This window comes from Ochotona princeps, chromosome 18 (genome assembly GCF_030435755.1).
Source record: "Ochotona princeps isolate mOchPri1 chromosome 18, mOchPri1.hap1, whole genome shotgun sequence".
Taxonomy (NCBI): domain Eukaryota; kingdom Metazoa; phylum Chordata; class Mammalia; order Lagomorpha; family Ochotonidae; genus Ochotona; species Ochotona princeps.
The window spans coordinates 13826201-13847140 of NC_080849.1; the positions used below are offsets into that span (position 1 = coordinate 13826201).

The 20940-nt window shown below is 49.8% G+C and overlaps 1 protein-coding gene across 2 annotated transcripts in view; it reads left to right on the plus strand.

Moving 5' to 3' along the window:
- Positions 1–386: 386 nt before the first annotated feature.
- The window catches only part of FECH (ferrochelatase), a 34688-nt gene continuing 14134 nt past the window's right edge, over positions 387–20940 (plus strand). The window contains exons 1-5 of one of the 2 annotated variants that reach the window (XM_058676845.1): positions 387–559; positions 3533–3665; positions 10761–10880; positions 11374–11522; positions 20297–20431. In XM_058676845.1, the coding sequence (XP_058532828.1) occupies positions 493–559; positions 3533–3665; positions 10761–10880; positions 11374–11522; positions 20297–20431 (604 nt within the window). In that variant the 5' untranslated portion in view covers positions 387–492. The remainder of the gene's footprint in view (positions 560–3532; positions 3666–10760; positions 10881–11373; positions 11523–20296; positions 20432–20940) is intronic. The other variant, XM_058676846.1, reaches the window with a different exon arrangement.

A 20940-nucleotide genomic window follows, 5' to 3' on the forward strand; every position in this document is an offset into this window, starting at 1 on the left:
AAAGAAGTACATTGTCCTTAAAGGATCACCTCTTTAAATATAATCTTCGTTGTAATATGAAATGCGTAAAATGCTAGGTGGTTTGATACCTGGAGCAAGTTTTCTCGTGGTTTGAATTAAAATGAGGTAGGGTGTATAAAAGGCAATCCAATTAATATAACTTAACCTGACATTTTATATTGGGTTTATAGCCTCTGATGGTAGCGGTGGAGGGGTCAGTGGCTGACCCCAACCTGGCCAGGCTCTCGGCCGGGGGTCCTGGGGACCACATGCCCCTCACCCCGGGCCCGGGGACAGCGTGCAGGGGGCGGGCTCTCTGCGAGGGGCGTGTCTCGGCCCTGCCCCGCAGCCAATGGGCCGGGGAGCGCGTGGAGGGCCCGGGGCGGCTGCGGGGAGTCCGCGGGGAGCCCTCGGTGGCTTCGGCATTGGTTCGGCCGGTGCCTCAGCTCGCCGCTGCGAGGACCGCAGGCCCAGGCCGAGGTTGCGCCGGAAATGCTTCCAGCCGGCGCCAACATGGCAGCGGCCCTGCGAGGCGCGGGCGCCCTGTTCCGCTGTCCGCGTAAGTGTGGCCGCCGCCGAGGCCGGACCCCTCCTTGGCCTGTGGCTTCCGGGAGAGGCGGTGGGCTGCTAGGTCCCATAGCAGGCCCTCCCCGGGAGGCTCGCTGCGAGCGCGTACACCTGCGGGCCCCGAGCAGCCGCAGGCAGGGAGAGCCCTGCAGTAACTAGACGGTCGGGGGTCGGGCAGACCGAGGGAAGGCCAGGGGGAAGCCTAACGCAGTCACGGCCCACCCACCACCGAGGCCATCTGCCTGTGTTGGTGAGAGCGCACCTGCGCAGCGCTAGCCCGTGACATCGCTTGGGCAGCAGGGCTGCTGTTTGCTGGAGGTACTAGTAGGGCGAACAGCCTCGCACGTTTCTGATGCCAGCTGTGAATATGGGTGGCTTGGGCCCGTGAGATGAGCTGAGGCTCCTCTGAATCAGGCATGTCTGGCTGAGGCGGCCAGCTGTCGCAAATAAGGTGCAGTAACCTTTGGGACTTTGGGTAAACACAGACCTGAGTTTGTTTTCTAAGTTGCCTCGCTCTTCGATCTGGCACCTGCGTCCGGGGCGTGAAGGGCGTCCACTCTGAACGTACCTTATTACATATCTTGTGTTAGAAAAGGAGTAAGGGCCTGGGAACACTGAGGGTGGGCTCGTTAAGGTGCTGGAAGCTAAGGGTGTTGTCTTGAGAAGGAAGACAGTGCACAGCGAAGGACTGAGTCACTGTTTTCTTTCATTCTGATTTCTGGGTCTAATTGTAATGCTTTAGAAATTTTGGTTGGTAGGAAAAGTTTTAAAGGACTTACTTCACTGAAATTCATAGTTACTCAGAGGAAAAGGGAGAGAGACATACCATCCATTGGTTTGTCCCTTGTCCCCTGATGGCCATAACAGTCAGAGCTGGAGGAGTTCAGACCCAGGCGCCAGCAGCTTTTTCTGGGTCTCCCATATCAGTCCAGGAGGCCAAGGCCGTGGGCCATCCTCTCCCACCTTTTAAGGCCAGCAGCACTGAGGTGGATCAGAAATGGATCAGCTGAGAGAGGAACCGGCTGCCCTGTGGGGTGCTGGCTTGCAGGCTAAGGATTAGTGTACATGGGCTCCCCAAATGAATTTTCTTTGAATTCCATTGTCCACTAACTTTTGAAGCATTCCTGCATATAGGACCTGTTGCTTTTTTTTTTTTTTTTTGGTAACTTTTCTTCTAAAAAATTATATTTATGATGTTTTTGATAATGAGAAAAAATTCTAGGCTATTAAAATTCTAGGCTACTGCTTTCCCAGGCTACAAGCAGGGAGCTGGGTGGGAAGTGAAGCAGCCAGGATTTGAACCAGCACCCACTACACCACTACACCACTACACCACTACACCACTATGCTAGCCCCAGGCTTAATTTTTTTTTTTTTTAATTGGAAAGTCAGATATACATAGAGGAGGAGAGACAGAGAGGAAGATCTTCCATCTGATGGTTCACTCCCCAAGTGGCTGCAACGGCTGGTGCTGCGCCGATCCGAAGCCAGGAGCCAGGAACCTCCTCCAGGTCTCCCACGTGGGTGCAGTGTCCCAAGACATTGGGCTGTCCTTGACTGCTTTCTCAGGCCACAAGCAGGGAGATGGATGGGAAGTGGGTCTGATGGGATTAGAACCGGCGCCCATATGGGATCCCGACGCGTTCAGGGCGAGGACTTTAGCTGCTAGGCCACACCGCCGGGCCCCCAGGCTTAATTCTTAAGTTGGTGAGTTTGTACTCTTGGGCATTCTTAGCCTCTTTGCTTAACCTCATGCAGTGTGTGCACACCAGGCTGTATTCTTGTGGCTGGATGTAGGTTTCTCCTCCCTCACCCTACACTTGTCACAGCAGCCCTGCAAGGTGGGGCTTATCATCCCTTTACAGATGAGAAAAGTGAGACTTATGGTGGCCCAGTGTGTTGCCCAAGCACAGGCAGCTGGCTTGTGTGTCCCTGGTGGGGTTTGTGCTGGCATCTCCTCTGGCTGCGGAACCCACACTGTCTTTGCTCCGCTGTGCTGCTGCCTGCACCTGATGTCAATGTGTACATGCGTGTTCTGAGCTAGTAAGGATTGCTCAGCACAGGCTTACATAATAAGCTCTGTTGGGAATGTGCCCCCTCTGGAAAGCTGGAAATTAGGTGACAGGTGCCCTTCCTATACTTTAGAAAGTTCCAAATGAAATGAGTGCTGGTGTGCGTTACGGGGCAGACACTGGTCTCCCCTGCTCTTATCCTCACATGAGTTCTAGCGGCAAGGTGTCACCATTTTATTTACTTTTAAGATTTATTTATTCTTATTGGAAAGGCAGATTGACGGAGAAAAGGAGAGACACAGAGAAAAATCTTCCATTCTCCAATTCACTCTGCAAGTGGCCATAATGGCTGGAGCTGAGCTGATTAAAAGCCAGGAGCTTCTTCCAGATCTTTTACTCAGAGGCAGGGTCCCATGGCATGGGGTGCAGTGGGAGGAGGGCCAAAGCAGGTCCTGTAGAGCAGAGGCCACCCTTGTTAAGGACTAAGGGTGGTACTGAGCTTGCCAGCACAGGTGCTTTTCCCTGGAGAAGACTTGGTGGCAGAAATAAGATCGCCAACTTGTTAGAAAAAATGAGCCTAATTTCTGGGGCTCATCCCTTGGTCAAGACACCCAGCCCCCTTCCTCTGAGCCATTAGCAGGGTTCAAAGGGCGCTGTGGTTCCCAAGAGGGATTAGAACAAAGTCTGTGGTCAAGACAGAGAGAGGAGCAGGTGTGGTTTCTGGGAAGACTCCCTGCAGCTTCTAAGAGACCATCCAAGAGGTAGTGAACCTACACCCCAGCCCGTTGGAGAGGCCTTACATATCTTTATCCATGCCAGCAGAAATACTAGAAAATTTCCCTCTGCTGTGGTAGCTCTGAAAGCGTTAACTCCAGGAATCCCACCCCGAGGACCTCTGCAGAGAAAATGACTGTGCAGCTGGATTACATGCTAACACTTTGGTTTTGTTACAGCAGCGCATGGCAGCCTGAGGGCCCATCAGCTACGAAAGTGTCAGTTGGGTACAGCAGCAGCCACTGCCACCGCCACCACTGAGACAACTCAGCGTGCCAAAAGTGCAAAGCCTCAAGTTCACCCAGAGAAGAGGTAGGAGTCTAGTTTTAGGCACAAATAGAATTTCTCTTTGTTGATGCCAGCCCCGGTGGCAACAGCTGCCCTAGAGGAGAAGTGCGGAGAAAGCCAGCACATGAGGGGTGGCATTCCTCATGCCTTCCCTTCCCGGAAGCTGTTACCCTTCAGGCGTTCACCTTTCCCCTCACACCCACACCAGGGCTTGCGACGGAGTACATGCTGTTGAGTATGGCCAGCCTGCAGATCCCATAAGAATTTTGTTCTGGAAGATGTCATGTAACACGAATGATATGTTGGCTAGAAAAGGATTTAGGAACTTAATGTAATTACACCTATCCAGTCCATGTCTTATGCGAGATAAAGCATAACCGATCCACCCAGAGTTTCTGTAGCAAACAGCATCATTGCCTTTCATCTGCAAACACAGGTAGCCTAATTATAGACCATGGGTTTGATGTCCGATCAGTTACAGAGATGGGGTCGGTTATTTCATGCTTCACTCTTGCCATTTTTGGACATTGCTGAGGGTCTTATTCGAGACAGACGTTAGTTGTTTTTAGTCTTTTTATTATTCTGATTGGTCAGGTGTATGTGTTATTTAGCACAATACAGTTTTGTAGGTATAGGGATTCTTTCCTTCTGCGCCCCTCTGTCCCTGTTTCTCCCTTGTCCCATTTCCCCCTGAATTATCACAGTAATATTGTCCCTTAGTAATAGTCACAAGATTAACTTTCTGCTACTTAATGTCCATAACATGGTAGGTATCGGCAAAGGTAGAATATTTAGTATCATACTGTACAGGTTTATTTACATGTTTTGGTGGGAGTCCTGCTTCTATTTGGGAACAGAGATGCATACTGCAATGTAATTTTACTTCCCACTATGCTAGTCTCGATTATATAGTTCATCTGTGAGAATATATATGTATGCTTGATTATCTATACCTGCCTGTTTTTAATTTTACATAAAAACTGTCTTCTATCAGAGAGGACGTATGGTATTTGTCCTTTGGGGTCCGGCTTGTTTTGCTCAGCGTGCTGGTCTCCAGGTGGGACCATTTTCTTGCACATGACAGGAGCTCTCAGTCTTGCTTTGCACAGTGGCCGGGGAAAGTGCTATCACAAGTTATGTATTTTTTAAAAAGACTTTTTAAAGGCAGAATGATAGAGGGAGAGAGAGTGTGCATGTGTAAGAGAACAAGATTCCATGTGCTACCTCATTGCCCCAGATGGCCACAACAGCCAGGCCTGGGCTAGGCTGCAGTGGGAGCCAGGAATTTCATCCAGATCTCCCATATGGCTGGCAGGAGCCCAAGTATTTGGGCCAGCTTCCACTAGCTTCACAGTTGCACCACCAGGGAGCTGGATTGGAAGCAGGTAAACCGGGACTTGAACCAGTGCTCATATGGAATGCTGGTGTTAGAGCAGCGGTTTGACTCGCTGTACCACAACAGGTACAGTGACCCCAGAGGGAAGTGGCTTGGACGAGTACATGGAATCAGCACACTTTACCACCAGGCAGAGTGAAAGAAAGTAGCTGTGACTTGTTGAACTCCTTGACATTTCTGCTACACCTGAAGTTGTCATCAAAGTTATCCAGCCACGAAAAGGCAATATTCTGTGTGCTTCATATTTTCCTCGTTTTATGGTGGACACAGAATGAATGCTAGGCAAGCTGAGGTTTGTTGGGGACAGGGCACTGGGGCTAGGGCCCCTGATCGTCTCTTCCCCAGCCTCTGTTCCGCTAAAGGATGATGTTAGTACTGTACTGAGTAGGACACAGTCTCCATGCTCCCCTGCCATCCTTCCCACTTCAGCCATGGGCACTGAGGGCTTGGCAGGAACAACAGGTGTAACTGGGAGAACTGGTTCTGTATGGAACCCTGGAAGAAGAGTTACTTTGATGCTGTATTATCCTAGAGGCAAAAGTTTTACTTAGTCATAATGTTAAGTTATTGAAGTAAAAATCTTAATCCCCCAATTCTACTAAAGAAATAGTTCATTTTAGAATAATCAGATAGGACAAAAAAACTTTTTAAAAAAATCCCTTGTAATCCTAGTATTTTGTCTGCCAGGTTTGACCAGGCACCCCAACTACCATCAAATGTCTGATAGTTTTAATATGTGACAGCTTTGTGCAAGGAGAGAAGTTACTAGTATGCAAGTTCTAGAACTAATTATTCTTGGTGTATGTTTACTGCAGTGTGATAATACCGTGCGTATTATTTGTGTAGCTTCTTCTCGTTTCTTGCTGCATCATCATATAAATTTGTTCTTCTACATTTTTAGCAGGCTGAGTCATGTATTAAGTCATAATTTACTTTTCCAGCCTTACATTATGGAGTATCTAGATTATTTCTGCTTTATTGGATGTTAAAAGTTGGGAAAGTGATGCGTGTCTATGATCATGCCAGTGCCAGGCCTCCCCTTTGTTCTGTTTGGTGCTTGGACTGGTCCAAACAGGTGCTAGGCCACACACCAGACTGCATTAGGGGCTCTCAGACTTAACTGTAAAGGGGAAGAGAGTAGATTATTTATTTGTAAATTTATTTTAGGTTTATTTATTTATTTGAAAAGTAGAGTGACAAGACAGAAGAAGAAGAAGAAGAGAGAGAGAGAACGAACTTCTACCCCCTGGTTCATTCCCCACATGCCGAGAATAGCCAGGTTGGGTATTGGGCTGAGCTGAAACCAGAAGCCTAGAACTCCATCCAGTTTTCCCACCTAAGTGGCAGGAGGCCAAGCGCTTGGCCCATCATCTACTGTCTTCCCAGGCATGTTAGCAGAGAGCTGGATCTGGAGCAGCATAACTGGGGCCTGAACCAAGACTCCCATATGGGTTGCCAGTGTGCCAAGTGGTGCTTAACCCTGTGTAACACCTACCTTGGGAGCAAATCTTTTTAGACTCTGCAGCCGCCTTTCTTTTGGCTGCTGTTCCCCTCTGTGGTGAGTGTAATCCTAGATTCTGGATGAACTGGCAAGGGGAGCTGTGCTCCTCTAACCTTGTGCACAAAACATGTAATGGGAGTGTGCATGTGCACTCTTGGGTGGGTGCTGTGGTTTACCAGACTGTTCTGGAGGCAGGATGGACTACCAGCCAACTACTTCTTGTAGGTTTAATGAAGAGCTGGTGTTTTGCTTCTATTTCTTGATATTGAATATAGACAGCAGAATAGAGTTGATTATTAATTGATGAGCTTAAAGTTGTTATGTATGTATATTTACTAGTTCAGAGGAAAATGCTCATGTTTTAAGAACCTCAGAATATAAAAAAAGGAAAACATTGAAGCCTTTTCAAATGTGTTTTTTTTTAAAGATTTATTTTATTTTTATTGTGAAGTCAGATATACTTTGAGGAGAGACAGAGAGGAAAATCATCTGTCCGATGATTCACTCTCCAAGTGAGCACAATGGCTGGTGCTGGGCTGATCCAAAGCCAGGAGCCAGGAACTTTCTCCAGGTCTCCCATGCAGGTTCAGGGTCCAAGGCTTTGGGCCATCCTCGACTGCTTTCCCAGGCCACAAGCAGGGAGCTGAATGGGAAGCAGGACTGCCAGGATTAGAACTGGCGTCCACATGGGTACTGGTGTGTTCAAGGTGAGGACTTTAGCTGCTAGGCCACGCCGCTGGGCCCCCAAATGCATTTTTTTTAAAAGATTTATTCATTTTATTACAGCCAGATATACACAGAGGAGGAGAGACAGAGAGGAAGATCTTCCGTCTGATGATTCACTCCCCAAGCGAGCCGCATGGGCCAATGCGCGCCGATCCGAAGCCGGGAACTTGGAACCTCTTCCAGGTCTCCCACGCGGGTGCAGTGTCCCAATGCATTGGGCCGTCCTCAACTGCTTTCTCAGGCCACAAGCAGGGAGCTGGATGGGAAGTGGAGCTGCCGGGATTAGAACCGGCGCCCATACGGGATCCTGGGGCGTTCAAGGCGAGGACTTTAGCCGCTAGGCCACACCGCCAGGCCCAACCCCAAATGCATTTTTAAGAAAAGAGTTAGTGCGGGTTTTTTTTGGACACCTAATAATTGCATTTATCTTTTTTTTTTTTTTTTTTTAAAGATTTATTCATTTTATTACAGCCAGATATACACAGAGGAGGAGAGACAGAGAGGAAGATCTTCCGTCCGATGATTCACTCCCCAAGTGAGCCGCAACGGGCCGATGCGCGCCGATCCGAAGCCGGGAACCTGGAACCTCTTCCGGGTCTCCCACGCGGGTGCAGTGTCCCAAAGCATTGGGCCGTCCTCAACTGCTTTCCCAGGCCACAAGCAGGGAGCTGGATGGGAAGTGGAGCTGCCGGGATTAGAACCGGCGCCCATATGGGATCCCGGGGCTTTCAAGGCGAGGACTTTAGCCGCTAGACCACGCCGCCGGGCCCAATTGCATTTATCTTTAGGGTAAAATGTGGTATTTCAGTAGTGAGTTGGCGTGCAATGATCAGAGTCACTGGGCATATTCATCACCTCAGACATAGCATTTTCTCTGTGCTAGTAACAGTCAAAATTCCTCTCTACCAGTGACTGAAAAGCTCAGTTAATTGCCGTCAGCCATCCATACGCTAGTATTCTCTAGTATACCAGAAGGCGTTCCTCCCAGTCAGCTGTAGCCCTCCAAGTGAGAAGTTACAAATGTGGTTTTGCTGTTTTGTGTTCTAACAAAGGGAACTTGCCCTGTCCGACCTTGGCCTCAGGTGTGCTGTGTCTGGAGAGGAGAGGCGCCGGAGACCCTTAACTAACGCTTTGCACTTCACATTCTGGAGTAGAGGGGAGTTGGCCAAGAGCTTGCTAATGCACCATTGATCATGCACAACACAGTTTTGAATGAAGTGCATGCGTACTGCGGCGTCTTCAAATCGCGTGCGTCCCTTTCATGTGTGAGATCAACATGGTGTGTAGGGCACAGCAACAGCCGCCGTAAAGCCGCACTTGTTCAGAGCTCAGGTGTTGCAGATGAAAAACACCAGCCTAAATCCCGTTTGCACACTGATACCCTCTGTGGCTTAGGTAAGTCCTTCAGCCCGGGCGTTCTCAACCAGTAATCTGTTAACTGGCAGCCATCCACGGGAAAACGCACTTAATTTATTTTGAGTCACAGATTTGGAGGGCGAATGACAGGATCCCAGGAAAAGATTGGTAGCCTAAGTAGGAAGATTAAGAGAATATTACAGCTTCACAAAATAATGCGTCTGGAATTTTCAGGTATCAAGAAAAGAGGACTCAACACCTGCGTTAATTTAGCGGTAGGACTTTTCTGTGGGAGGGTTTTATAATAGGACAGCCTCATGTAGTTCCTGGGTTTAGTAAAAAGGGGATTTAGCCTTTCTCCTCTAGGACGATGGGGCTCAAGGGGGGGCAGGACATTTGGGCTCCCTGTACTCCCCTCGTGCTCCCACGGGTTCGGCAGTGACAGCGACATGAAAGGTGATTTTAGTTCATCTTTGTGATGGGAGCTCAATTAGAAAATTCCCTTGCTCAGGAATCGGCTCCTATTCTGAAAATGTCAGCAGAGTTCAGATTGTCACCGTGTTCATCGACAGTGTGTTTGATTAAGAAACTGGTTTCTTTCTGCGTAGATTTGACATTGGACATAGCCTAACATTGTGGCCAGGTGTTGCCAGCACTTGTTTAAAAACAGAATCCTAACGACATCATGGGTAGTAGGAGGGCGTAAGAACGATTTCACCCAGGGGAGCCATTCCAGCAGGCTGAGTTCGAAAGTGGCCACCCTCTGCATTCGTGATGGCGGTGGCAGGTTATTCCAGTCACTTTGCCAGGCATGAGTAAGGACTTGGTTGTATAATGGGATATTATTTAGCAAAAGGAAGGAGTGACATAATGCGTCATGCTGCAACGTGTGTGAATCGTGAACATCGTATGCTAGGTGGAAGGACCGGCCCCGGGAGGGGCTCCACAGTTCAGATTTCATGCATAGGCAGGTTTGTAGCACTAGAAAGTAGCTGAGCGGTGAGGGAGGGTGAGAGAGTGAGCAGGAAGTAGTCATTAGGGATGCAAAGATTCTTTGGGGGCGTGATGAAGGTATCTGGAAGGAGAAAATTGAGATGGCTTCCCAGATTTCCGACTGCCTGAAAAAGGTTTAAGAAGGTGACTTTTCCACTTTGTGAATTGTAACTCGATTTTTAAAACATGCACAGAGTAAAACCAACCAGGGAACAAAGGAAAAGAGTACTGTGTCCTTTTGTTTCTCTGTCACTGTCACCACATACTGGATTAGTGGAGGAGACAGAGCAGCAGAAAGAACAGATGTCTAAAGAGAAGGGAGTGGAAGAAAGATGGGCCACAGTGGCATGCTGAGCTAAGCTGACACTTGAAATAGCTACACCCCATATGCGAGTGCCTCTTCTGCTTCTGACCCAGCTCCCTGCAGTGGCCCTGGGAAGGCAGCGGATGATGGACCATGTACTTGGGTCCCTGCCACCCACGAGGGAGATCTTGGATGGAGTTCTGGATCCTTGCTTTAGCCCCGGCTGTTGTGTGCATTTAGGGGAGTGGACCAGCAAATGTAATATCTTTCTGTCTGTTGCTCTGTCTTTCAAATAAATGCTTATAAACAATAAGGGGAAGGAAAGGTGGGCCCGGATGTCTATTTTGCAGAATGTGAGCTGTCAGAGACCCTGTTCTGTGTCAGTGCCTTCTAAGTGACCGGGGCTCTCAGATGACGGAGTGGAGGCAGGGAGTGGGCTCCCTGTCAGGCAGAGGAGGAGACATGAGATTTGGAGAGGTGGGGTCTCCTGAGTGTGCATAAGGCCCACCTAGGAGCTTCAGCCTCAGGACCACTTTCTTGTTCCTGCTTGACTCTCAGAACCCAGAGAGCTGGATCTTTGCACAGGGCTGACGGTTTAGCAGGAAACGGTTCCAAGCACAGCAAAGACCTGTGTCTGGGCGGAGTTCAGAGACGGTCAGAGTCTGAGCTGGGACTGTGGGGGTTCGGAGGTCTTGGGTGTCCTTAGGGAGGTCTCCCTGTGGTGGCTGTGCACAAGTCATAGGCTTCTTCTTTTACACCAGACAGGTGACATGAGGATTTGCCAGCTTGGAAAAAAAGCAGAATGACAAGCCAGCCATTGAATTTTACTTATTTTGTTCGTAGGAAGCCGAAAACGGGTATATTGATGCTGAACATGGGCGGCCCTGAGACCCTCGGAGACGTTCATGACTTCCTCCTGAGGCTCTTCTTGGACCGAGATCTCATGACACTTCCTGTCCAAAAGTAAGAAACGCAGAGACACCTGCATGGCCTGGTAACTTGTCTGGCGCAGTCTTGAGGCACGCATGGCAGTGGTTATGGCGGCAGCACTCTTTGCTGTTGTGTGTTAGAAGGCTGTGATATTGGGGAACTGTGGTAGGGGATGGCAAGTTGGGATTCTCCTTGGGCTCTTTCCTCTCCAGGGCTGTGGAAGTCATAGCTGTCTTGCCACAGCTGAAGTACCTTGAAAGATACCTAAAGATCTATTTGGACTTGGCCAGTAATGGCTGATTGCCACTGGGGCAAGCAATGCGCTTTATTCACGTACGTTCTAAATAGTTATCCTGGCTGCTTGCTTTCTCTTTCTTTCATCCTTCTCTCCTTCCTCCTTTCTTTTCCCCAGTCATATGTTTAAATTTTTAGTTTCTCTCTCTCTTTTTCAAACTGAGTAGTAAACATCTCTCACTTTGCTATAGTGGAATGATAAAATCCACTTCTCTACCTGTTCAATGATTAGCAAACTGGGGCCATTCATCGCCAAACGCCGGACCCCCAAAATTCAAGAGCAGTACCGCAAGATTGGAGGTGGCTCTCCCATCAAGATGTGGACCTCCAAGCAAGGGGAAGGCATGGTGAAGCTGCTGGACGAACTGTCTCCCCACACAGGTAGGGTGCTCCATCGTTGACCTGTGGTCCTAGGCCTGTTTCTTCAGAAGAATCAGGAAATTCCAAACCACTTCAGGTACCACGTGCTGTGGCATAGATCAGCACATCCTGAATTGTGGGGATTTCTGCATACTACCTGGTCACTTCCCTTTGTTCTGGAGGCATTATCCGGTCAGCGTGTGGTTTTCCCATTGCAAATAAAAGCTAATGTTAGGTTCACAAAAGGCGCAAGGTGTGTGATCAGTTGAACTAGATTATGGGGCAGAAGTGATACACCATGAATGTAAGGACTCATGCCCATGATCTCACAGGAGAAAAAAAATCCTTGGGAAATGGATTGGGGTTGCTGTTCTTACCTTTTCTTTCTAGTCAGATAGCTAATTAAACCAGCATTTAGAGCAGAAGCAGCCAACTGTCACAAAGCCACAAGCCACTAGGCAACCTAAGGCCACTGCTTTCAGCTCTTGACAGCACCGAGAGCCACAGGAAGGGTTGTGCCCATCCTCTGAGAATGTCCACGCACAACAGTCACGTGCAGCACAAAGCACCACGTGCACCATTGAGCTGCAGGTTCGGTATCTAATTTATGCAAGACACAAGTGATCGCAGGGCATAACATTATGTGTACTGTCTATGGTGCACATCAGCTAAGACCAAGAGGGCGCTCACTACGGCAGTGCACATACAGACATTGGAAGTCAAGGATGTTAAAATTGAAAAGGATGCACCAGGGCCTGGCGTGGTAGCCTGGCGGCTTAAGTCCTCACCTTGCATGCATTGAGATCCCATATGGGCACCAGTTCATATCCCGGCTGTCCCACTTCCTATCCAGCTTCCTGCTTGTGGCCTGGGAAAGCAGTCGAGGACGGCCCAAAGCCTTGGGACCCTGCACCCTTGTGGGAGACCCAGAGAAGCTCCTGGCTGCTAGCTTCAGATCAGCTCTGGTCATTGCAGCCACTTGGGGAGTGAATCAGCAAATGGAAGATCTTTCTCTCTGTATCTCCTTCTCTGTGTAACTCTGCTTTTCCAATAAAAATAAACCAATTGAAATGAAGAAAAGGAAGGAAGGAAGAAATAAAAAGAAAGAAAGAAAGAGGAAGAGAAAGAAAGAAGAAAAGGAAAAAAAAGAGGAAGAAAAGTGTGCATTTTAAGGGAACTAAAATATACTCACTGTGATAAAAGGCATCAGAATGAAGACAGGAGTGCGACACGGGTGGGAAGGCCTATTGTGTCAGCTGAAATGTGGCCAAACTGTGCTGTTGAGTGTGAGGTTTGCCGCCTACCTCAGCTGTGGCTCTCAGCAGGTCTGCTGTCCAGGAACACATGTCACAGATGTCACGGGCAGTGGCAGCAGTGGGGACCTTGGCTGCCATCTGCTCACTCCTGCTTGACAGAGAACAAACTCTCCCACTTGTTATCAGTTTTTCCTAATAAAAGGTAAATCCATTTGGCTGTTGCTGTGCTGTAAGCAGTGGAAAGAGGAGATGCAAAGGTCTTTTTCCTCCTGTTTCCCCATTACTGTGGTATTCAGTTCCAAGCCCTTGTCGTGTGGCCCTGCCTGGGAAAGGAGAACAGGTCGGAGCACATGTTTGTGTCCTCCATCTGTGTCCTTGGTCTCCTGGTGAGTCTGTTGGGTGGTCCAGACCCTTCAGACCAGCTGTAGCTGACAACCTGCCAAATTAGCTGGACAGAGTCCCACAGAACGACCCAGGTTTGACCAGGCACCCCAACTACCATCAAATGTCTGATAGTTTTAATATGTGTCAGCTTTGTGCAAGGAGAGAAGTTACTAGTATGCAAGTTCTAGAACTAATTATTCTCTACTTTGGAATGGGACCAAGAAGAATAATGTCTTATCGTGAAAGTGATTTTTAAAAATATTTGTACACTCTTTTTCTGAAAGGCAGAGAGAAAAGGAGATCTTCCGTATGCTGGTTCACTTCTCAGATGCCTTCAACAGCCTGGACTGGCACAGATCAAAGTCAGGACCTTGATCTTGAGCTGAGTCTCTTGCACAGGTGTCAGGGCTCCAACTACTTGAGCCGGCATCTGTTGCCTGCCAGAGTGCGCAGAGGCAGGAAGCTGGAGTTGAGACTTGAGTCAGATGCTCCAGTGTTGGATGTAGGTGCTTCAGACAGCGACTTAAACCACTGTACCAGATGTCTGCCCCACTGGAGTGGTGGGGATACATTTCGGGTCTCCAAGAAGCGAGGATCAGCTCTGGGCTTGCCTGAGTAATCACTCCGTCACTCCTAACATGGCAAGGAATTGCCTTTGCTCCTTCGTTTCTTCAGCTTACCTGCTCACTTACCTGCTCTTTGACCCATTAATCCCACGTGCACCCACCAACCAGCAGGTCAATGTCAGCACTTATCTCGGGTAAAGTACAAGGAAAGGGTAGCAAGGCAGCCTCCTCTTCACAGAGTAGAGCTTCCTGCTGGCTTACACCGAGGCAGGCAGGGACTGCTTTCGGGTTCTCTAGAGCTTGGGAATTTGGCCAGGTCCTAATCCAGGGTACACTAGTTGGGCTTTTTTTTTTTTTTTAAAATACTTATTTGTTTTTATTGCAAAGTCAGATATACAGAGCAGAGGAGAGACAGAGAGGAAGATCTTCCGTCCGATGATTCCCTCTGCAAGTGACCGCAATGACCAGAACTGAGCTGGTCCAAACCAGGAGCCTGAAACCTCCTCCAGGTCTCCCACACGGGTGCAGGGTCCCAAGGCCCTGGGCCATTCTCAACTGCTTTCCCAGGCCACAAGCAGGGGGATGGATGGGAAGTGGGGCTGCTGGGATTAGAACTGGCACCCATATGGGATCTTAGCGCATGCAAAGTGAGGACTTTAGCCACTAGGCCACTGTGCCAGGCCGACCAATTGGGTTTTAACACCTCACTCTGCTGTGGCCCACACCGTGGGCTGTCTGAGGCAGGCAGGGGAAATTTTGTCTTTTGCCTGCAAGGGCAAGGAGCACCTTATTGAGGTTTTTTTTTTTTTTTTTGGTTTGTTTATGATTTAATTATTTATTTGAAAGGTAGAGTTGCAGAGAGAGGGAAGAATGAGAGAATCTTCCATCCACTGGTTCACTTCCCAAATGGCAGAAGGAACCAGGAGCCAGGAGCTCCATCCAGCTCTTCCACAGGAGGCAGGGGCCTTTGCCACTTTTCTAGGTACATTATCAGGGAGCTGGATTAAAAGTGAAGCCACTAGGTGCTGCAACAGGTGCTCATATGGGATGCTGGCGTTGTAGGCGACAGCAGCTTAACCCGCTGTACCACAACACCGGTCCCGTGCACCTCATGACTTTAGAAGACCTGCCCCAAGCAGGTGTGGAACTATGGTCTTGCTAAAGCTCATAGCCACCCAGTCATTGCTCAGCAGTGAGTTTGAAGACCTGGCGCTGGGTACTGCACGGTGCCGCTATTCAAAATTGAAAACCGTCTTCTTCTAAGATGTCTCTAGCCTTGTAGGGCCTTCCTTGTAGGGCCAGCCTGCTTAAGGAGCAGAGGGATGGCCACAAGACGTGTGTGAGGGCTGATGAGCACACAGCGTGCCAGGGCTAAGTGAGACAGCCTCAGACAGGGAGAGGACAGGAGGGGGGCTTGCCACTGAAGGCAGAGATCACGATGTGCCACGGTCCCCCTTTCCCCCTGCTCCAGGCAGGCCCCGAGGCCGCCCAGGGAGGCTGTGTGCTCTGCTCCGCACTGCTGAGTGATACAGAGCTGGGTGCCGAAGAGCCAGGCGACTCCCTGGCAGGGAGCAACACGCTCAGCTCCCTTGTCCCTCAGCTCCCGCAGGCTTCTCTTGTTCTTTCTCTCTTTCACATTCCTTCTCTGTCGTACCTTGACTGTGGCCCCCTCAAGTTCATGTGGTGGAAACATAACCCCCATATTCCTGAGTTGGAGGCTACGCTTTGGGGAGGTGATGGGGGCTAGGCGAGGTGCTGAGGGTGGGGGCTGACGGCCTTAGTGGCTTTCTAAGAAGAGGCAGAGAGGCCGAGCTGGCACTGTGCTGTGCTCTCTGTGTGGCACCTCGTGTGTGAGAATGCAGAAGATGCTGGCTCCATGTTCTGGGCATTCCTATCTGCAGAACGTGAGCTGGATGAACCTCCGCTGGTTGAGATTTATGTATTTTTATTTTGAAAGGCCAAATTAAAGAGATAGGTCTTTCATGTTTTGCTCATTCCCTGCAGATGGCTGCCACAGCCAGGAGCCTGGGGAGCGCCGTCCAGGTCCCCCTGCGGGTGACAGGCTCAAGCCCTGGGCCACCTGCTGCTGCTTTCCCAGACATTTGGACAGGGAGTTGGATTGTAAGTAGAGTGATCCCTGGAGCCAAACTGGCTGCTCCCATTGCAGGCAGTGGCTTAACTTGCTGTGCCACAGTGCTGGCCACTGAGCGCCCACCCTCTATCAGTCCTTCTTTGTGGCGTTCAGCTACAACGGGAGGAAGTAGGCCCAGAATCCTCCCTTGTCACCCTTTCTTTCCTATACAGTCTTTTTGTTTTAAAGATTTATTTATTTTTATTGGAAAGGCAGATTTACACAGAGAAGGAGATACAGAGAGGAAGATCTTCTATTTGCTGATTCACTCCCTAAGTGGCTGCAATGGCTGGAACTAAGCTGATCTGAAGCCAGAAGCCAGGAGCTTCTTCTGGATCTCCCACTCGGTGCAGAGTCCCAAGGCTTTGGGCCGTCCTTGACTGTTTTCCTAGGCCACAAGCAGGGAGCTGGATGGGAAGTGGGGCAGCCGGGATTAGAACTGGCACCCATATGGGATCCTAGTGTGTGCAAGGCGAGAACTTTTACCACTAGGCTACCACACCGGGCCCACTATACAGTTTTAAACTGAACATCTGTGTGGCATTCATCTGTTAATTTCTGTTAGGAAAACTTCTCATTAGGCAAGAAAATGTGATGGTTCCAAACAGATAAAAACATTAAATGCTGCAAATTTTTTAAAAAAGATAAATACTTGTTGCTTGGTAGCCAGTATTCAAACTTTGACACTGGCACTGGCTTTGGGTGAAACTGACCAATTAAGTAAGACTGCAAGTTATGCAGAGTCTGCGGGTCGGAAGTGGTTTCATATGGTGACACTGCATTGTGGTAAGAGCATAAAACAGCTAGGTCGTCATTGCTGTCATCAGGTCACAAGTTCATGTCTAAAATACCCCCTTTAATCATCCTGCTGTCTGCCAGGTGTGAGTGCCACTCGGGGGCATGGTTCCGTTCATGGGTGCCAGTGGGTCAGGGCGTGGCTTTCAGGTGACCCTGGCTCCTCTAGTCCTGCCCGTGTGGCTTTCCTGACTAGGTTTCCTCTTGGAAATGGGGCTGCTTGAAAGAACTCAACTGCTACAGAGCCTGATGCCCTTTAAGTGAGGTCATCCTGGCGGGTGCTCACCTGGAACATGGCAGACCGTGTGAGGATTGCACCCTGTCACCTTTGGTGTAGGTTCAGGATATGATGGAAATTCAGAAGTCTGTGTGTGTGTGTGTGTGTGTGTGTGTGTGTGTGTGTGTATGCACGCTTGTGTGTTTAAAGATCTGGTTATTTATTGGAAAGAAAGAGTTACAGAGACAGGGACAGAGAGAGAGAGAGATAGTTCATTTTTTGGTTCATTCTCCAGATAGCACCAGTAGCTCTTACTGGGCCAGTTCGAAGCCAGAAGCCTGGAGCTTCACCCACGCCTCCCAGGTGGGTGGTAGGGACCATCTTCCACTGCTTTCCCAGGCCACTAGCAGGGAACCAGACCCGCATGGAGGCAGCCGCGCCGGGGACCAGTGTCCATAGCGCATGCCTGTGCTGCAGGCAAATGCCCTCTCAGCCGCCACGCCATAGGCTGTTCCCAAGAAGCCTTGCTCTCAAGGAGTCAGGGGCATAGCAGATTTTGGAAATAACATCCTTGCCAAGTCAGAGAAGTTCTAATGTTTAAAATTGGGCTTCTCTGTCTTCTTGCCAGTGTGCACGGTGAGGTCCAGGGGGTCGGCAGGGAAGGGACAGCAGCCACTCAGCAGCACGCTCAGCTGGGCCCAGGCTCATGTCAGCCAGACGTGCTGCTGATCCACAGCAGGCAGGCACCTCTCCCTCTCTGTGCCCTGCTGGGACAGCCACTTAGGGTGAAATCCCCCCAGTGACGGGTCCCGCTCACACAGTATGTTGTCAACTTTCCTAAAACATGCAGGGCAGCTTTCAGAAGCATTATCTTAAGAAAGCATATTGAAAATACACTCCCCGCCCCACCTTTATCTACTGGGGTGGCCTCTCCCTGACTGAGTTGGCACCATGGGAGGGGCTTCCAGGCGCCAGACCTCTCCACTGCAACTTGCCGCTCCCGGACGGGGGGAGGCCTGCTGGTGGGCACCGTCCCGGGACCTTGCTGCGTCAATCTGGCAATTGTATTGTCTCAAAATAGATTAGAAAGCAATTCCCACCGGCTTGCTAAGCCTCAGCTCAGATCCCCAAGAGTTGCTTCGAAATGGACTTGATGGCGTTGTGACAGTTGGCAGGTTGAGCACATAATCTTTCAGCCATCCGTCAACGGGAGTTTGCCTATGGGGTCACGTCCTCTGGCGTGTTTTCACTGTAATTGAGCATGTGTTTTTGCAGGAGAGCAGAAAGATTGGTGGCCAGCGGAAATGATTCCATCCATACTTCTTCCTTCCTCTTTCTGCAGTCCCCTCCCCAAGAACCATGAGTCAAACCAGGCTCGCCACATGCGTGAACACTACTCATTCACTCCTGCATATGGCTGCAATGACCAGGGCTGGGCCAGGAGTCGAGGACTCCGTTGAGTGTCCTACACAGGTGGCAGGTCCCCAAGCACTTGGGCCATCTCATCCTGCTTTCCCAGTCACATTGCCCGAAAGCTGGATTGAAAATAGAGTCGCCGGAACTCAAACCAGCACTCACATGGGATGTCGGGCTTGCAGGTGGCAGTTTAACCCACTGCATCACAGCACCAGCCCCATTGGTTCCATTCTTACTTTACATTTGGATGGTGTATTCTCAGTATCATCCTTGAGCATACAGTACACACAATCATGAAAAAGCAAAAGGACAAGATCAGGTAACTTCAGCGAGCCTTCAGTTTTAGGCTTTTGTAAATCTAAGATGCTGTGTGATGTGGATACTTTTACACTGCAGGAATGAAAGAAGGGGCTGGTGTTGTGGCATGGTAGGTAAAACTGCCACTTGCTGTGCTGTCATCCCATACATGCACCAGTTCAAGTCCTGGCTGCTCTACTTTTGATCCAGCTCCCTGCTAATGAATCTGTTAAAGGGGTGGGGGATGGCCCAAGTCTTTGGGCCTTGAAACCCATGTGGAAGACCTGGAAGAAGTTCCCGACTCCTGGCTTTAGCCTGGCTGTTGCAGCCATCCGAAGTATGAACCAGTGAATGGAAGAGCTCTCTCTTGCTCGCTCTCTCTCTCTCCCTTCCCTCCCCCGTCTCCCTTCCCTCCCCCTCTCTGGAATTCCTTTAAATAAAAAGTTTTAAGAAGAAGTAGGAGGATGAAGAAGGGATGGGGTTGTTGATGTCACGGGAAGGAAAAGAAGGATGTGTGGATGACACCGGAAAGAAGCCAGTCCTCTTAACCTCTGTTGTCAGTAAGCGTTTTCATATATCCCCGAGTCTTTGTTTTTATAAACCAGAGGTGGCCTGGCATCTGAGGGGACCGGGTGAGGGCAGCAGGCAGGGGGTGTGGCTGGAGGGTTTGTGGCTGGAGCTGCTGGGTGATAATCCCAGCTGACTGTGCTGGGTGTGGCTCTGAGCAGACCTATGGACCCTGAGTGTCTGTTTCCTTATCTGAGAAATGGAGGTTTGAATGAGAGAAAAAAAGACATGTGAATTGTCTGCCATGGTGTCCAGGCCACCTGAGGAGGTTACAATTTAAGGGTGGGACTTAGCGGGCTGGTATGGCTAAGCTCTGAAGATGCTGTGTCTCAGGCTGGAGTCTCAGGTTCCAAATCCAGCTCTGACTCCAGCTTCCTGCTAATGGGGCCCCCGGGAGGCAGTGGTGATGGCTCAAGTAATTGGATTCCTGCCACCCACGTCAGACCTGAACTGTGTTTGTAGTGACCAGAGTTGGCCCCGGGCCAAGCGCTGAGCACTGTGGGCATCTGGGGAGTGGAGCAATGCCTGGAGTGCCAGCTCGCCCGTTCACTTGCTCCCCACCCCTACCCCTTGGGTAAATATACTTTTCTTGCGTCTGTCTGACCTCAGCCAATAACAGCAAGTTAGGACAGAAGCATGCGTTTGGGTTTTGGGTTTTTTCTTTTTTAAAAGATTTTTTTTTGTTGTTGGAAAATTAGATTTACAGAGAGGAGAGACAGAAAGATATTCCATTCGCTGCTTCACTCCCCAAGTGGCAGTCATGGTCAGAGCTGAGCCCATCCAAAGCCAGGAGCCAGAGTGTCATCTGGGTCTCTCACGTGGGTGCAGAGTTCCCCGTCTTCGGGCCGTCCTCGACTGCTTTCCCAGGCCACAAACAGGGAGCTGGATGGGAAGTGGGGCAGCCGGGATATGAATCAACACCCACATGGGGTCACAGTGCATGCAAGGTGAGGACTTTAGCCACTGGACTACAAAGCCATTGTGCTAAGTAAATGGGATCCAATAGTGCCTGAAAGTCCCCATGGCTGCTGAAGATGAATGAGATCCGAGGTGTGTTCTAAACCTGTTCCCGTTATTGGTGAGCTGGTCTTTGTCCCGGTAGGCATTATGTGTGGCAACTGCAAAGACAAATACATTCTCCTTTTCCCACACATGCCTTCTAATAGCTCCTCACAAATACTATATTGGATTCCGGTACGTCCATCCTTTAACGGAAGAAGCAATTGAAGAGATGGAGAGGGACGGGCTTGAACGGGCCATTGCTTTCACGCAGTATCCGCAGTACAGCTGCTCCACCACAGGTACCGGTGTGGCTGTGAGGGGGCGGGGGGGACGGCACGTGGAGCCCAGGCGCCCAGGCGTGGCGGGAGAGGATAAATCACTGGCAATCTGAATGGCAAATCCAGCCTGTCTCCTTTAAACTCAAGGGTTCAGGACGGGCCATTTGAAGTCTTACGGTTCAACTGTCCCTTGACGTATTGGCCAGCGGGTCGAGAATTCAAGCCGCTGGCTGGCAGGTGGCGGCAGCGAGTGTTCAAGGTGCCCCGTGCAGTTGTGCATTGGAGCGTAAGGAAACTTAAGGCACTTTCTCAGTGTGTTGTAAACCATGTTTTCACGTCATTCCTGTTCCCACAGCAAAGGCAATAGCTGTTTGTGTTTTGAAACTGTATATAACCCAGGAAGTATTGGTATTTGTGCTTCATTCTGGAGTTAAATGGAAGCCCAGTTTGGGGTTCCTTTTGTAACTTTTCAGAGCTCCTGGCTTGGGAAAACACGCCAGCCCATTATTTGCTCTGTGTTTAACTGAGGC